Genomic DNA, 19144 nt, shown 5'->3' on the forward strand with positions numbered 1-19144 from the left:
CCAAGATGATACTTTTTTATTTTATTTTATTTTTTTTTTTTTTTAAATTTTTTTTTCAACGTTTATTTATTTTTGGGACAGAGAGAGACAGAGCATGAACGGGGGAGGGGCAGAGAGAGAGGGAGACACAGAATCGGAAACAGGCTCCAGGCTCTGAGCCATCAGCCCAGAGCCTGACGCGGGGCTCGAACTCCCAGACCGCGAGATCGTGACCTGGCTGAAGTCGGACGCTCAACCGACTGCGCCACCCAGGCGCCCCAAGATGATACTTTTTTAAATGGAGAGCAAAGTCAACAAAAAAATGCATGTTCTCCATGATGAAAGTGCCTGAATATTTTTACATTTTTCTTGTGATTTAAGTGGGTGAATGAGGCATCCAAATGAAGTCCCCCTAATTGTCACACCAGCCACAGCAGAAAGAACCATCCCTTAAGGGGTAAGCTGCACAGACCCTTCCAGTCATCAATACTCTTTCTGTGTCAACACATAGATTCTTGTCACTGGCCCAAAACTATCAAACAGCCCGGATTTGCTAACAGGTCCTTGCTTAGAACGCCTGCTTGAGAACCCTTCTCCCAGCTAGTCCCCAACCCATAGGAACATAATTGATACTTACCATTCTGAAGCTTCATGTCTGTGAGGCAGACTAAATAAATTAAACTGATCCTGCTTTAATCTTCTTTTCTAGACCCCAAATGCCTTAATCAAAAGGAAAAACAAAAAAAAACAAATGTTCCCTGAGGTCCTTCTCTAAATCACCAGAGTATAAAAGCAAGGGATAGCTGTCTTTTTCACTGAGTGCCCAGAACCTGTCCCCTAGCATGAACAACAGAAGATTATTTCTAACACCCTTTTGGTTCCCTCCCCCAGCCATCTTTTCCTTCACTTGTATCGTCTGTGCCCCAGACAAGGCTTGAGTTACACTTTAAATCAAACTCTGGAAGAGACTTCCATTGGAAATTTGGCTTGGCAGACCTCCTGTAAAAATCCCACGTAAAGACACATTTGTTTCCTCCCTGCAAATGAACTGTGGCATTTGTGGTCCCTCTTGTTCTCCCCAGTGCATACTTCGCCTTTAAATGAGCTTAAGCTGCAGGACTTCATTTGGGGTTAGCTGTCCCACAAAGCTCATTTGGCTCTTACCATTAAGGCAAGAGGCTCTAAAAGGCTAGCAAGATGCTTTTAACAACGTTTGAGGGGCCAGTCATATCTTGTTAGCAATAGCTGCACACTTACCCGGCTCTCAGGGCCTTGCCGGAGCTGTCCTATTCCTTCTGGGATTAGGAAGGCAAAATGAAATTAACCAATCGTTAGCTGGAGCCACCCGAGCTGCACTAGATTCTCATTCTCCAAAAACCAAGTGAAGCAGCTTCCTCCAAAGTTACTCCTTCATCCACTTCTCCTAGCATACACAGCCCGCCAAGGCCCTGGCTGCTGTTTCAAAACGGCTACTCAATAAAAAGATTTTAAAGGCTGTGCCGGGAGCCGGGAGCTTCAGATCCCAGTTTGGCTTTTTCTCCATCAGCATTCCTCAGCAAGCCTGCACAAAGCGAGGTACGCTACATTATTTATGTCAGCTCTAGGCTCTGGAAAACACACACTGGCATCCTGATTACTAAGAATCCTCATGGATACAATTAAACCATTCCCACATATATCCCCCCCCCCCCACCCCTTCCCAGATTCAACCTCTTTCAGAGGAAACAGAAGCACTTTGATGCGTGTCCCAACTCATCTATTAGGAACCAAGAGAGCATTGAAATATGGCCATGATGGCAAATGAGCCAGGGGGAAAGGACACTTTCCCTGGAGTGAGCAGATGACACTGCAGGGAGGAAAGCTCTGAGAATAGTTTGGGGCATGCCCTGCAAGTGACCGCCCTGGGTTGGAGGTGCTGATATGGAAGCAGCCAAGCTGTGACACTACAAAAAGAAAAAATAAATAAATAAATAAATAAAAACATTCTGATGAATTCATGGAAGATTGATTTAGAATGGGCTGTTAAGGGAAGTAAGGCACATTTGGCAACATGACTAACCTTTCAAGCTGGATGTAGAGCAATCACGCTCACCCAACAAATGCTCCTTGGTGCCCCATCCAAGTCAGAGCACTAGATGGGAAGACCACTGATTTCACCAAGTAGAGCAATGACTCTGTCCCCACGTCTCCTCTTCAGCAAAATGAACAATTCTCCAAGTTGCAGTCCACCATTTCCCTTCTTGTCAGTAGCTCGACAACACATTATGAGCTGGGCATATTAGCCACAGGCAGGGAGAACGGTATGCTGGCACAGCAAAGGAAGGATGAGGACAGGAGCTTCCTCCTCTGTAGGAGTAGTGAGAAGGCTATGCAATTCCCCTGTTGCTAGCTACAAAGTCCCTGCTTGGCAGGCAGAGGTGACTTCATTCTGTGAAAGCCCCAGGCACCGCTTAATGAAACAACCTTTGGCAGGACCTCACAGTGAAGTCAGTTTATCTAGGCAAGAAGTCAGCTTGGGCAAAGTCAGTTGTCTCATCCAAGAACACAGAAAAGCAACCTGCTTCTCTCCAAAGGTGTCCTTTGAATGTGCACTCCTATGTTTGCCAGTTTTTTTTTTTAAAGTGATGGCCACTTCCAATGGCTTAGTCCATCCCAATTTAGACAACTTGGATGGAAAATTGGTGTCTGAGATGGAAAGTATGGTAGAGAACACAGTGTAGGTCAGTGGAATAGAGCCCAAAGGGGGCAAATACACCCTTTGATACACAGCAAAGGAAGAAATGGGAAATTTGCTCCAGTATGTGAAGAACATCCCTCAGCAATAAACAGATGATAGGTAGCATAATAGAACACAAACACACACACACACACACACACACACACACACACACACACACACATTCACCAGCCGAGGCACCCAAAGATCTGATGAATGGAAAAGCAGATACAAATTGCCCTGTTGGAGGATTTCAAGCTGTAGTATTGGCTCCTGAGACCCCAAATCCTGGGTCATCTAGTCCAATGGCCCTTAAGGAGGCCTTGGCCACATGTGGGTACAAGTGTGCTCTCAGCTTAGGTGGTTCCACTCATTCTTGCCACTAAGGAATCCAATGCACGTTGTAATTTTTCCTGGAAAGGACTCAGAAGCAGCTAACTAGAGTGCCAAGAACAGAGATGATTCCTTGGGAGGAAGATGATTCAAGATTATCATTTATTCCTCTAATAACGAAGCAATAATCAACTTAGAGGCTGACCTCAGACTAGAAATCTTAGTAAGGATCCCCTGGGGACCCCTCCTGTGGCCCTCCAGAGCTGCAAGGTGGGAAAAGCCTCAGGTTCTGCCAGTCATCTGTTCACCTGTGGACTGGTACACACTGTTCAGCCTCCCTGAGCCTCACTTTTCTTAACTGGAAACTGTAGATAATGAGACTCACTTCTAAGATTTTGAGGATTCAGTCTGAAATATAAGGTACTTAATTCAGTGCCTGGCATCCTGTGACCTCAGAATTGGCCTTGGTTATTATGCATTTTCAAAAGGTTATCAATTAAAAGGCACAAAACTTACACTGACTGGTTCACAGATGCCTGAGCCCCATCTCAAAGTGGTCCCGGAGCAATCAGATCATTACTGACAATCTGTGTGCAAAACGCCATACTCATCACTATCATTTGCCTCCAATAAATGTGTTCACAGTAGTTGCCCCAAGACAGAGGTCAATAAAAACTAACGAGGATATAAAAACAGAGTATTAAGAGGGGATTTATTTTTTAAGGGAATTCCAACATTTTAAAAATCAACTGAACCCTTTTCTGTTGATTCAACTGTAAACTAAACATATTTCAGAATCTTGATATCCAGAAGAAAGTTGCTCTACTCAAGATGGAGGAAAAAAAAAAGTGGCCTGAAGTCCCATCCTCCAGAAACCTCTGTCCACTTATTTACATGCCCCCATCCCCCTCACACTACTAGGAACAGAGGTTGACACACTCTAATCTAATAGAAAACTAGCATCTTAATGCAAAAGGAGAAGGAGGACCAAAGACATTAAGTTACTTCCTCAATTTCATGTCACCTAGTACAGCTTTGCTGGAATGCAGAGGCCTGACTACCTTTCAAATGCTCCCTCATCCTCACACAAGGCTAAAGATAAAACCAGTGGAACTCACGGCCAGTTTCTATTTCACCATCCAACATGTTGGTTTCATCTCAGTTTAGTATTTTGCTTTAATAATGTACATACAGGACCAACACTTCATGATGTTTTTTTTCTCCAGAAAGAGATTACTTAAAATTTTAAGTTTTTCAATAAATTAGGTTCCACAAATCTTGCTAAGCCATTTTACTATCTGAGGGTTTTGCTACAAGTTTCTAAATCTTTCAAATGAGAAAAAAAGTTCTTTAAACTTCATAATTTATAAAGGCTACATAGGTTATTAATATCTTCGAAAAATACGGAATTTTGCCCATGTATCTCTTCTCTAACGATATAGTTAGTAAATATGTCTTTCTTCTATATAAACAATCTCAAGAGGTCTTGAGCATGCAGTTGTTTTTAAGTAATAATCACTTCTTGCTTATAAAAACAAGAGCTACCAAAATGATACATCTTCAAAATAAATAGGGGCTACCACATTTCACTGCTAAAAAATACCCACATGCATTGTGACTATATCCAATGAACAGCTGGACTGCACAGACATTGAGATCCTTTCTCAGAGTTTCAAAGAACTTTTGCTTTCTGTCAAACCACCTGAACAAAAAATGCAGTATGTTGCATCATATGCTGAAGCTATTTTTCTAGTTGAAACATGAATTATGAGTCCTTCTGAAACACATCAGCCAAATCAAGTTGTAACATGGCTGGGCTTTATTCGCTGCACCGATCACCACAGCTAATTGGTTTCTAATGTAAGTCATGCTTTTGCTTCATTAGCTTAACATTTCTCTTATTTTTCCTTCCATGGTACATACTAAAATAACCAGTGTTAAGTTGAACATTTCCCCTCAAACGAGGTATACTTCATCTGAGTGTTAACTCTGACTTTGCTGAGTCATTTGTACTTTTATAATGTGTGGGGTCAGAATGCTAGTTTTAGGACACGGGCTTTTCTTGGTCTCCGTAAATAATATGGAGGTACTCTTGGTGATCTTTAAAATCTGTTTTTGTTTTTTTCCTCCTGTGGAAGCTCAAACTCAATTCCTAATGATGAATATCCCTAAATATGTACTGCTGAGACTACCTAAGAGGCCTACGTGTGTCTTGTTGGCAGAATTGACAAACTCTCATTGCTTCCAGAATAACACAAGGAACTGCCTGGGGCTCCTACTTCCTGTTTCCATAAGGCAGAACACTTGTTTAAGGCTATCTTCAAATTGGTGGTTTAAGAAGTTAAAGTGGCAGAAAAGATTCAGAAACTATATAAGCCTCATCTGAGTAACTTAAGTGAAGCAAAAGAAAAGCAGTCATTGTATTCTTTGAGGTTAGAGTTAAGCTATTTAGGGATAGGACTTACAACATTTTGCTTGTATACAGAAACTGATTCAGAAAGTTGGTTTATTCTACAACATTCCAAGTATGTGCATGGGCAAGAAGGCAACAACGATTCTGGTACAGAGTCCAAACATGGAGAACAGGGATGGGGTAGAATGTGGGCCCTGTTCCCTGTGTCAGGACCTCTCCAGAATGAGATATCCTATATAAACTTTCCTGGTATCCTTTATGATGATGTGGCTTTATTGTCCTTTTCCAGACTGAGTCACCTGTGAAGGTAAGGTTTCCCTAGTGCTTTAGCAACACCATACATCAAAGGCAAAATCAAAATAGATTATTTACCCTAATGTAGATTCAAAGGGTTTTAATGGGTCTTACATGGTCATTTAATCCAAACCCCTCATAATACAGGTAAGGAGAAACATGAAGGAGAATATGTATTTTCCTCATGTCATTAGGACTATATCATAGGCCCTGTGACATTAGGACTACGGATCTGGGAAGATAACCTTGGCACATCAATTCCTTTTTTTTTTTTTTTAATTTATTTACTTATTTTGAGAGAGAGCATGCGAGAGCAAGTAAGCAGGGGAGGAGCAGAGAGGGGGGAGAGCGAAAATCCAAACAGGCTCCACGCTGTCAGTGCAGAGTCTGACTTGGGACGCTATCTCATGACTGTGAGATCATGACCTAAGCCGAAGTTACAGTTAAATGCTTAACCAACTGAGCCACCCATGTGCCCCATAAATTCCTTTTTATATGGATTTATTATTTTCTATTTCTTCTCTTTCTCCTACACCAACCAACCCCCTCCCCCCCCCCCCCCCCCCCCCCCAGTTTCCCACACTTTGCCATACCTGAAAAAAGATCATGGTCAATGTTTTTTTATTCTGTGATTTCTGTTTCCAAGGAGGAAGTTTGATTCTGGACACTATTCTAAAGAAGGCTCTGGAGGATTTTCAAATACCCATTGTGAACAGCACCACAGCTGTGGTAACAGTCATTCCCCCAAAGTGTTCACAGCTGGAAAGCGGCCCCGTATTTTGCCATGTGAATAAAACCCAACCTCTTGGTCAGACAGAACTGGATTTGAATCTCCTTGCTGTTGTAGGTCTCTAACTTAGCTCCACCATGAATATACCAGGGAGAATAATGGCACCTGGCTCACCTAACTCTTGGAGGTTAATGGGCAGTGGCTGGGTGACACTAAAGACTCAGTAGCTAGGCTCTGCTATCATCATCTTTCTATCATGGGCTCAGACACATCGTAAGAGAGTTACACATTCTCCTCTTGCGCTTACAAACCCAGGGCAGAGCCCACTTATGGAGGAATCCCTCTCTGAAAGGCGTGTCTCCTCAGTGACCTGCAGTATCCTGTCTTGTATCACTTCATTGTGAGGAGGGTTGATATGACACACCCGATGGAGGCACCATGAACATGCAATTTTCTGCTTAAAACCACAAGGAAAACAGGACTTCAGATAACAGGGAATTGCGATTCAAATCTGTTGAGCTACAGGGAATCAGTTATGGTCTGTCTCTGCCTGGGGATGCAGGCTCATCGATCCACACTCATCACCACTGGCCTGGGAAGGGCAGCTGGCCCTGACTCTCCTATTAATTAGACAGGTGGGGAATTTCCCGAGATCAGCATTTCCCAAGTGTTAGTCATTTTCCTATTGCCTTCCAGGCTTGTGCACTATCCAGTCCTTCCCTGCAACCACTGCAGCCACCATTCCATCTGATCCTCGGCTCTTTAGTTCACTTAATAAGTCAATCTGAAGAAAGATACTGTTTCCAACTTTACCTCATCCTTTACCTCATAATATCTATGAAATCACAGCTTAGAAGTGCTAACTATATATAACCACAATTGTGTGTGGTTATACACACACAATTTCTAATATGTATTACACTAAACAGATTACTATTAAAGTTAGGTATTCAACAAGGTGCCCCTTAAGGATGTCTTGTGTACGTGTCCTATACTCATTGGTACCCACATGATACTCGAACGTGTGTTTGGAAATACTGTCCTAAATGAAATGTTATTCTTTTTGTTTTGAACCAGCAGAGTCTCTACTTTGTGCCCTTTTCTCTTCAGAATGCAGTGCCTCAGAGTGAAATGTCACCAGGAAAAGAAATGCTCTAAAAATGAAGTTTGATTATGTCCTATAGCCCAGATAGAAAACTCAGAGAAGAGCCCACATGCTACTTTTCATCCTGGGAACTGATGCCTGAATGTGTTAAAATGCTATTTATTTTCCGACAGGCTACTTGGGCCTGGCACCATGTAAATCCAAAGTGTTTGTAGAGGCTCCCCTGGGGACAAAGGGAAAATCATCTGTATAGATCAAATGTGTATTAGCTGCATTAGCAATTGGTCCCTGGAGACTTGATAAAGACCTTTTTATACAGATTTCACTGCACAGTTTTCTAAGAGCTTTCACTGAACTGGCCTTGGGTATCATGGGTCCAGGAATTCCTTCACTTCGTCCTACCCATCAGAAGAGAGAGATGGAAAATGAGAAGCCAGAGTGAGAAGTGCTACCTTCATTGTAGGCGAACCTCACTACCACAGCCATGCTCCCTTCCCCCATCAATATTTCATGTTCTCACAGTCCTGCGAAAATTTATCTGTTGCCTTCTTGCATTATAATGTGTAGGATGGTGGAAATATTACAGCACTGGTTCATGAATTTAAAAATTCGTCACCTTCTCAATTTAGAAAGCTGATATGTGGTTAGAACTTATGAAGGCTCTACAGGCTTGAAATGACCAAGGGGGCCAGAGCCCTGTTTCTGAGAAATCTGTGCAGTGAGGGCATGCAGTCAGAGGGTGGGGGTTGGCTGGAAATCCTGCTGCTGGGGCCTCAATTCTCTGGCTTATTGTCAACCCATGATTTGTCTTGTACCATGGCACTGTTTGAAAGAAGAGAGAGGGAAAATAATGCCCCAGTTGTAAGCTCTGTAGCAAAATCCAGGTTTTGAACAGACACAGACTCTCCCTGCTCTTTCAATACCCTCTCCACCACAGCACAGAGGTTCCCTGGGCTCTGCTCAGTTTTGTATGGTGTGTCCAACTGGTAAGCTCTCTGGTAAAGCAACTCTCAGAACCCTGGGCAATTATATAATGTTCCTCCAGTCTCCGAAGGGCTTCCCAGTCATTAAACTGTGTTGGTTTAACTCCTTTCCTTTCACTACAAGACACATTTCAGAGACATATACTGTCTTACAACTTCATCCCCACTCCCACTAACAGGGACGCTCACCATATTCTCCAGGACAGAAGTGCTTAGCCCCTGCTCAAGAACAAGTGGGAGCCAGTGACCCTAGCAAAGGTGGCAAGGAGGCACAGACATTTCTCAGTGCAGATGTAAACCTTTATATTTCCAATAGCTGGTTTACATAAACATGAAGGAGAGTTTAACTTGAAGCAGAACGGTTAGGGAAGAAATGAGTGTCAACTTCATCATCTCCTGCCCTGTGGCCTACCTTTTCTGCAGTGTTAAGTCTTGGAGACACCATCACCAGTCTTTGTGCCCACCTAGACACCTCAGAGTGACCCATAAACAAGTGACTGCTGCTTCTCTGTCCCCCTCTTGCCACTGCCCTTCTCCTTTGCCTGGACAGTTAGTCACGCTACTGACCATCAGAGATAGGCATTGCTCACCAAGATGGTTTTCCTTGACCTGTAAGTATGAGACACAGATGGCCTCAGACAAGCTTGATGCAAAGGCATCAGGGAGTTAATGTGTGCTCCAACCAACTGTCCAGGGGTTGTCATTCCCACAGATGTAGTCAGACACATAGGGGGATACACTCGGGTTGCTGCTTGAAGAAGGTAATGCTTTCTAAGGAATCCTAGAGCATTAGATTTGATACAGAAGCATTATGTTACCATGAGTAAGATTCACCAATAAATAAAAATAAAAATCTTTATTCCTCTCATTTTGAGTCAACAAATGAAGTGTCCAGAATTCTGATCCCTGAGAGCTCTACATGAGGGCCTCAGCCAGGGCAGTGCCCACTCTCAGCAGGTAGGCTGTTTTCAAGGGGAGGTCTACAGGGCAAATCTGTGCTGCTATTACTTCAACAGGGACAGAAGTAATTCTGGAGTCCAGAGTGATTTTTCTAATGCAGAAATCTGAATGTCACTCCTACTTAAAAATTCTCCACTGGATCCATCACTTATAGCACAAAGCCTTCATTCTGTTCTAGTATCTTCAGCTCTTTGCCCACCACCTGCCTTTTGCATTATGCTGCAGGAATACCATATTTCCTAGAAGACCTTACCTTATGGCACACCTCAGGCCTTTATATCTGAGAGTGTCTCTATTTAGCAAGGGTTTTCTTTCATTCCTATATTTCTACAAAATAGTAAATAATTCCTACACTTCTTTCAAAACCAACTCAAACACCACCTTTCAGGGGATTTTCATGTCCTTTGTGCTCCAGGTATCACAGGCTAATCTTTACATTAAATGACTTGTTCCTTGTAAAGCACTTGGAACAATGGCTAGTACATAGTAGCTGCTCAATAATTTTTAAAAGCTATTAGTATTGCCTCACCATCATATTAACCATCATATATTTATAGTATTTGCTCACCTGTCCCCAGTAGCCATGAAGCTCAATGACTCTGTTGTTCCACTAATATCAAACCAATGTTTGGCACATAAAAGGTCTCAGATAGGATGTGCTGAACTAAAATAGGACTAAAGCAGTTTGACTGTCTGGGAATTCTACAAGGTGCTTAGTTGCTTATTGTAGTTACCCTTCATGCAAAAATTTGGAGTCAGGCTTTTCTCAAGTCTCTTCATAGTAGAGTAGGTCATATGCTTTCTTTCGATTCTGCTTGGACACTACTTTCTGGTTCCATTACATACCAGGCCAATAACCAGAAACCACACATCTTTGGAGGAAAAGTAGCAGATGCCAGACAAGAGCTTGCTCTCCCCTATTACTCTAATCAAGCTATGTGGTAGACTGCCTTTCTCTAATCTGATTTGAGAAGGGCCTTAATAGCACCGTAGAAGTTAAGAATGAAGCTAGTTCTTCAAGCAGCCCCTCACTTTAGTGGCAATTTTTTCTCATCTATTGTGACAAGTGAGGCCCCTCATTGGGGCCAATTGTTGCACTTGGATGCAAGCATGAAGTTGGAGGCATTTTTTTTTTCTTTTAAAGGCACAAGTCAGCCCTTCCTGATTTAATTAGAGGGTTTTGTTTTGTTTTGTTTTGCCTATCTCTTGACCTTCCACTTGATTATGCAGCGAAGTATTCCTGGAGAGCAATAATCCTGTAAGCCTGACATAAACCCTCACAGCTATGAAAATGACAAAGCTGTCAAAATCTCAGCCTTACAACTTCAGACGGGGGTCAGCTCCGAAATGTAATTGTCGAGAAACTCAAGGGCTAGGTTCCGTTAAGAGATTTATAAAAAAAAAAAAAAAAAAAAAAAAAAGAGTCAAGGAAATAAAAGGTCCCAAACAAAGATGATGGGAGGCTTTAAATTTCAGTCTGTGCAAGAAACTTTTGCCTTTCTGTGCGTGCCATTAACATAGCGATTTTTAGTAATTTCGATGGGAGATGCCATCTCCTTGGAGTCAGAGAAAATGAGAAAGTCTTTTTTTCTCCCAGAGTATGCAAACAGAAGCTTAGAAACATGTTTGCATTTGGATTGGATGATCTAAACCAACAAAGTTCAACCTTTTCACTAGGAGCTGTGAGCTGTTTGACAAGACCTACTTTTTATCAGGCAGGTTCAAAGTCTACACACTGCAGAGGCTTCCTTAATAAGAGGGACTAATAAGATTATTTCCTTAAAGATCTAACTTTGGCACCCTTCCTCCTCCCAGAGAGTAGAGTAGATTCATTCTCTAAATTGCTTACCTTCAAAAGAAAAGCTCTGTTGACTGGAACACGGCCCCAGCATGGCACACCGAGTCGCTATTAGTAGGATTCTCATTTGGATTTGAAGAGGCTATTATTTTTGTCTCGTGCTCTTTTTTTTCTGCACTTCTTTTCTGTCATCAAAAAATTAACTTCCCAAACTAAGCACCAAGATTTTATTTCAATGGGATGAGTCAGAATCACCGATTGTCCACCTGTCACTCCAAATATCTTGCCTTTCCTCAGGGACATAAATAGCCAGTTACACACACACACACACACACACACACACACACACACACACACACAGTAAACATAGGCACATTTCTGGGCAAGCAGACTTTAATGTAAGGAGAGAGAAATGGGCATATCTGTATTAAATATATAGAGAGAATAAAGCAAAGGGCTCTATTCAAAAATTTTTTTCCCAAGCTTGCATTTTGACCCATTTGGGATCACAACACAAAATCTTCTGTTGAATAGGGAGGTTTGAGAAAGAAAGATCATGTGATCATCAAATTGAATTCTCTCTAACTTCCTGCCTCTTGCCTTCCTGTATCACAGCTTATGTGATCTGCTGAAATAATGAGCCATTTTCACTCTCCCATCCATGGGTGGGATGATGTATAGCCACTTAAAACTGGCTGTGTTTAAAGAAAAGTGATTTGAAAATGGGGACCATTTAAACAGGTCACTGTATTTCTCAAAGGTGAAACAGTGATCAGTGTATGACATTTAATGATCTAAAAGAGCCATACAGAAGAATTTTCTCCTAATCAAACTGGAATCAACTCTCTTCTCAGGAGAAAAGAATTGAGGCCATCTGTGGATCTTAGTCCTTTCTGGCCTCTGATGACTGAATGTGTACCATGTATAGCTCTCTCTGTATCTTAACGCCTGAGTTCCTGGAGGATACCACATTTCACTCACTCTATGAAGTACATTTCCTTACTCATTTTAACATTTATGAAATCAGAATTCTTCTTGCAACTGATGGCATGTTCTAGTTTAATTGGCAAAGGTTTTTCTTATACATAATAGTGAGTTATTTTGCAAGTGAGTGCATTTTAGAATTGATGAAATATTGTCATAGATACTTAATAAATATTGTTTGGATAAATGACTGAATAAATGGGGCACATCCTCCACGGTCTCTCAATACTTATTTAAGGTAAAAAATATATTTAACAACAAAGAACACCTCAAACTTTTGCATCATTGACTGAGATATAAATTTTTCTTAAAGTTTATTTATTGAGAGAGAAAGTGAGTGGAGGAGGGGCAGAGAGAGGGGGCAGAGGATCTGAAGCAGGCTCTGCGCTGACAGCAGAGAGCTTGAGGCGGGGCTCGAACTCGTGAACTGTGAGATCATGACCTGAGCTGAGATTGGATGCTTAACTGACTGAGCCATCTAGGCACCCCAACTGAGATATAATTTTTTAAAAAATGTTACATAGGGGGCACTGGGGTGGCTCAGTTGGTTGAGCGTCCAACTCTTGGTTTTGGCTTAGGTCATGGTTTTATGGTTTTGTGGGTTCCAGCCCCAGATCGGGTTCTGCGCTCACAATGCAGAGTCTGCTTGGGATTCTCTCTCTCCCTTTCTCTCTGCCCCTCCCCTACTTGTGCTGTCTCTCTCTCTCTCTCTCTCTCTCAAAATAAGTAAATAAACTTAAAAATAAATAAACTCTTACAGAGACATGTTAAAAATCAAACCAAACAACACAAAGCAACAAAATCTAAAAGGCAGGAGGAAAAAAAAGACAACAAAACTAAGTGTTTTTTCTCCCTGATAATAAATGTGACAATAAAAAGAAGGGAACGAACATAAGCTATGCCAGCCACTTTCTGTTTCTTTCCCAAGTTCCATGTAGCAGCGGTTCCTCATAGACAAGGAAACTGAAACTTCCAGAGGCTAAGACACTTGCTCAAGGTCCAACATGTAGTGAATATAAAGCCACAGGTGAACCCAGACATGGCCAACTCTGGTTTGGCACTTCAGCCTGCTGACCCCCAAGAACAGTTCTTCTGACTCATGATTGGTCAGTGTTCATTTAATCAGGTGAATTTGGCCATACTGGAAACTAGCGTTCAGAATAGTAGTGTTTGTGTTGTTTTAATATACTCTAGGACAGTGGTTTCCAAGCCACTGCACATGGAAATCCCTAGGGATCTTTACCAAACTAGAGATCCCTGGATCCTTTTTCCCTTTTTCCTGGCCATTCTGATTTCACTAGTATGGGGTGTGACCTGGGCATTAGAATTTTAAAAGCTCTCCAGGTGATTCTAATGCACGGAAAGCTTGGGAACCACTGCTCTAGGAGGTTTTCATGCTGCCCTAGGGAAGAGAGACAGACAATGCATTCCTGGTGGGAAACTGCATGAGCAATCATATACAGAACCTATTCACCAACTTGTTATTATTCTGCCTTTCTTAAGTCACACATGTCATATTTTAAGAGCCGCTGTCTCTTTTTTAAAAACTACATTTATTAAATCACCTTTAGTTCATTTTCCCATGGACTTGCTAATGACTTACCATTAAATCAAAATAAAAGGAATTTGGTGATTTATTGTGTGTAGTCTTTTCATAAGTTAATACAGACTTTCATCCTCTTATTTACTACTGAAAAGAGCTTGATCAATGTCCAACTTTCTCTGAGGACCAACACTCCTTGGTCTTGGTTTATGTAGTGGGCCAGCTGTATAGTCCTACCCCTAGGCCTTCCACGTCTGCAGATTTCCTCTCCATGACACAGCAGTTGGTTCAGGGCTGGACCCAAGTCCACAGTGGAGGCAAGGACTATTATTGGAAAAGTTGGAGAACTGTGTCCTAAAGAATTAACTTTACCCAAAGAGAACTCTGACCTTTGCCCTTGGCTCCTGAGGGGTAGGTAATCTCTAAGTCCTGGGGATGTCCTGCCTCCTTAGTGTCTTTGCCTGGGGGCCTTGGGCTATACTGGATAGTCTAACAATGTGATTTATGGTGGGGGCTTTGAACCATGTGGATTAGGTTGACCTCTGGAGGGACTAGAAACTAAAGCTAAGCCACATGGATGGTCAGCTATGTCTCTGTGACTGAGCTCCAATAAAATCTCTGGACACCAGGGTTTGTTTCCCTGGCTGGCAATATGCAGTGCATATTGTCACACAGTGTTACTAGGAACAGTTAGTTCTGTCCATGATTGTACTGTAGGAGTATGACAGGAAGCTCTGCTTTTTGAATTTTTCTGGACTCTGTTCCACTGATCTCTTCTGGTGACTTGAGCGTGTATCCTTTCATTGTAAGAAACCATAGCTATCATTATAAGAGCTTTCAGTGAGTTCTGTGAGTCCTTCTGGCAAATTATTAAAACCAAAGGTGATCTTGGGTCCCCTGAACTTGGCAATGGGTGTCAGCAGTGAGGGCGGTGTTATGGACTTCTCTGACTCTGCAAGAGTGAATCTTCTTTTCCATGGGAAATTGATCTTCAGAGGATGCAAGCTGGAGTTGCCAGAGGGCTATCAGAATAGGCCAAACAGGGAAAAGAAGGGTCCCATGATATGGTCTGAGCCCCTGAAATCTAACTTGCCTGCATTACCCCTTAATTTCAGTTCTATGAACAAAATACTTTTTTTTCTTAAGCTCAGTCTTGGTGGAGAGGCTTACATGTGTAATTTACTACACTACTTCACTGGGTTCTCAAAGAGTCCATTAAATAGCATGATACATGGGGCACCTGGTGGCTCAGTCGGTTGAGCATCTGACTCTTGATTTCGGCTCAGGTCATGATCTCATGGTTCATGAGATCGAAGCCTATGTGGGGCTCTATGCTGATAGTGCAGAACCTACTTGGGATTCTCTGTCTCCCTCTCTCTCTGTCACTCTCCCACTCCTGCATTCTCTCCCTCCCTCCCTCTCCCTGCCCTCTCAAAACAAATAAATAAACATTAAAAAATAAATAGCATGATACATGAAAGAGCTTAGTATAATACCTGAAAAAGTCAGGGGCTTGATAAATGCTAGCCCATTCATTATTATTATTACTGTCATTTTGATTTTTAGTATTTTCCTATTGAAAAACAATCTTAGAGGCTTAATGAGCCAAAAGTTAGATGATGATGTGCTGGCTGTGCTGACTCCAGGTGACTGGGTCCTACCTGTACTTCCAGTCCTCCCACAGCCTGAACTGGCATCCTCCTGCTCACTCAATTGCCTGCACCTGCCACTATTAATGCCAGAGTTTCAGATACATCTGGGAGCACACTTAGGACTGTCTGTGATAAAATATGCATATTTCCTGAAACCCAAAGTATTCTCACTGAATGTAATAAGTGGAAAGTTATTTTACAGGAAATGAAAATCTAAGATTAATACTCTCTGATGCCATCTAGTCCCCTCAGGACAATTATTCATTGTAGTACAGCAAAATAAACTTGCAAAATGTGGGAATTGGTTTTCTCCTTGGGTTTCTAGGGTAAGTGAACCCCTCAAACTACTCAGATCAGTTCCTGGATGCTATACCCACCACCTCACCTCACTAAAGAGTAATCAGGTTTTTCAAAACACAAGACTTAAAGCATATTCATGGCTACCTCCCTAGAGTTGAACAAAGGTATAGGAGAAGACACAGTTTTAAAAGAAATCCGTCAGTAAATAGTCATTGATTGCTACTTATTAGCATTGTGGAAGGTAAGTTAAATCATCACTGACCTCAAGAAACTTCTCATATTCATCAATTCCCTCCACTCGTCAACAAATAGCTACTAAACTTGACTCTGTGCCAAGTACTTAGCTAGATACTGGAAAACAAAATGCCCTTACAGATTTACAGTTTTAAGGACCAGCAACTCCCAAATACAGTTCATTCCAAGAATCTCAGCAAAGCCTTATAAAAATACAGGTACCTGAGCCTTTAGTCAAGATTATTGTATCAAAACTCTTCTCAGGAGACCAGAAACTTATCCTTTTACTAGGTGGCTCCCAGAACTGCTGTGCTTAACCAAATTTGAGAACCACAGGGATAGATGATAAAACAAATACATGAAGACAATCTAATACAAGGCAGTGTTTATCTGTAAGGTAGCAAATAGTGACACACTGAAGAGTTAGGTGAGGGAGACATCACTGCAGACAATGTCCCTCTTACACCCTCCAAGGTGCTATATAATAATGACCTATTCCAAGTTTATTCAAGCCACCAAATCATGAGACCTCCCCAGGCATTACCACAGATAAGTGAAGTTCATTCCCAGGGGGAGAATCACCAAAGGTGAGTCAAGCATCAGCTTGTCCAAACACAGACTCACCCCCTCACTCAGCCTCAAATATTGCACAGTTCAAAAGACAACGTCTCAGAACTCCCAAGGCCATAAGCATTCTTGCCTGAAATCATTCCTTAATTCCCACCATTTCTGGGTGTTTGTTAAGTGTGATGTTGGCTTACTTTTCCCCTAGGGCCCATGTTTTCAATTTTGCTTTCCTGGTAATAGAAGCAGAGCTCTGACAATGAGACTGCTCCTTGATTCATTTGTCCAGAGATGGGATCAAGTGCAGCTTCTAAAGTAAGGGAGGGGGGCACTGAGACAGACCTAGGTTTGATTTCTAGCTTGACCATTTACTGGGGAATGACTTTGAAAAACGTCTTTCACTTCTCTGAACTTCAGTTTCCTAATCTTTATAAAGGGAGAGAGTCCAGGGTGAGAGTTAAATAAAATAATTTATTTAAAGAAATTACCATAGAAAATGGTCAACAAGTAGCAGAGATTACTATTATTGCTCCGATTTACTGGCAACTAAAGGCTTAATAACTTAAGACACGTGTAGCCCGAGAAGTAGTTTCTTCTCCTTCCTGCCACTGATAACAAGCTCCATTTCATTAAACCTCAGTATGGAACATCAAACTATGGTGGAAAGAACAGCTCTGCAAACCATGCTTCACTGCTATAAAAGACCATCCTTTTCCCCTCTCTATTTCTTCTCATACCACAGTAATTATAATCGTCTATGAGACGCTAAAGAAATAAATTTAAATACATTTTTAGAATAAGATAGTACAAAACATGCTTCCTTGGTTTTCGAATAAAAGAATATTATCTATCAGCCAGTTTGGGAGAAGGTTTTGTATGCTAATTAAAAATAAATTGGGCAGTCATGAAGGAACTTTCTGATACAATGGAAGTGCTCTAAAACTGGATTTGGGGGATGACTGCTTAACTGTATAAATTTACTAAAAATCATTAAATTGTACACGTACAATGGGTGATTTTAGTATGCAAATCATACCTTCATAAAGAGATGTGGCAACTAAAATTAAAAAAAAAATAAAAAGGAGGGAGGAAGAAAGGAAAAATGAGGTTTAGTCTCTAAACCCTAGGTATTCTATACCTCTATTCTAAACAGTAATATTATTTTCACAAACCCTGAAATATCAGATCTGTGTCCAGGTAATGAAAAATTTGGATTTCCATAGGAGCTCTGTAGGTCTGGTGCCTTCTGCTTCAGGGTCTGATATTAACACAGAAAACACAGGGGTGCCTGGGTGGCTTAGTTAAGTGTCCAACTTCAGCTCAGGTCATGATCTCATGGTTCGTGGGTTTGAACCCCACATCAGGCTCTGTGCTGATGGCTCAGAGCCTGGAGCCTGCTTCAGATTCTGTGTCTCCTTCTCTCTCTGTTTCTCCCCTGCTCTCACTCTGTCTCTCACTCTCTCAAAAAAAAAAAAAAAAAAAAGATTAAAAAAATAAAAAAAAAACAACAACACAGAAAACACATTAGCAAATAAAGAGATGTGGAAAACAAGAAATCTACCACTGGTTCATTTCTGTCTCCATTACAGACACTTCCCCCTGGTTGAGACTCCTGCAAGATGTCTTAACACTCTCTTTAAACCTCCCATTGATTAATATCTGATATCAAATACTTATCTGTTCAAACACAGAAAACAAGGTAAGAAAGAGCTAAATATAATTAGGACGTTTTCCTACCTGGAAGACCCCTGATTGGTGGAATTATAGGTGCCAGACCACCCATGCTAGGAGCAATAGGTCACTGTCTAGTCCTTGAGGACAACCTATGAGCCATCTGGCCCAGGGAAACATATTTGATGTCGACTCTCTAAGAGGCAGAAACTTTGAGAAGACCAAACTAGTGATTTTTGGCAATTGTTGATTTGCTGCTTGTCTTGTCTATACTTGAGGCTCTTCCTAATACCTCCTCCATTAGGTATTTAACTTTGTCTCTTCAAGTCTCGACTGGTACATGCCTACAGTTGGTAGTCATTTCATTTTCTTTGAATATTCGGGGTTAATATCCCATCATAGGACTCATACAAGTTAATAGTTGGCATCTCAGGAAATAACTGTTAGTCTCATGTGGAAAAAAAAAAAAAAAAAAAAAAAGAAGGTTGACAAGTCTAAACCCTGTTCAGACATCATTAGCTGTACTAAGATGCATGTACACTTACTCAAACCAACATGAGTGCTTGATTACTCTGATGGGGGTCAGGAAGGACCCATTTAAATGATCAGAAGAGGCAACACAGAAACCTACCATTAGAAGTTTCAAATAATGTATACACTGCCTGGTACATAACTGATGTGATTACCTCAGGCTGTAAGGAACATGTTGGGCATGCCTCAACAAGTATGCTGAGATGCCTGGAGGGGAAACTCTGAAGCTCATTTCATTCTTAAGAAAACCACACATTTTAAGGAATTAAAAAAATTCAATGAATATAGTCAAAATAAGTTGCTTAACCATCCTAAACTCTCAGGTGCTTATCCCATATCATCATCTCATTGAAT

General features: G+C 41.5%; 1 protein-coding gene across 21 annotated transcripts in view; it reads right to left on the bottom strand.

Moving 5' to 3' along the window:
- The window catches only part of TENM2 (teneurin transmembrane protein 2), a 1977527-nt gene that overhangs the window by 428663 nt on the left and 1529720 nt on the right, over positions 1-19144 (bottom strand). For 2 of the 21 annotated variants that reach the window (XM_045502483.1, XM_045502419.1), the window contains exons 1-2: positions 1237-1543; positions 617-699 (exon numbers count right to left, since the gene is read on the bottom strand). The exons of 17 other annotated variants lie outside the window; for them this stretch is intronic. In XM_045502483.1, coding sequence (XP_045358439.1) covers positions 617-632 — 16 coding nt within the window. In that variant the 5' untranslated portion in view covers positions 633-699; positions 1237-1543. Of the gene's footprint in view, positions 1-616; positions 700-1236; positions 1544-2038; positions 2305-19144 lie in introns of those variants that run through there. 2 more of the 21 variants (XM_045502460.1, XM_045502452.1) reach the window with 2 other exon arrangements.

Source organism: Leopardus geoffroyi, chromosome A1 (assembly GCF_018350155.1).
Source record: "Leopardus geoffroyi isolate Oge1 chromosome A1, O.geoffroyi_Oge1_pat1.0, whole genome shotgun sequence".
NCBI classification, from domain to species: domain Eukaryota; kingdom Metazoa; phylum Chordata; class Mammalia; order Carnivora; family Felidae; genus Leopardus; species Leopardus geoffroyi.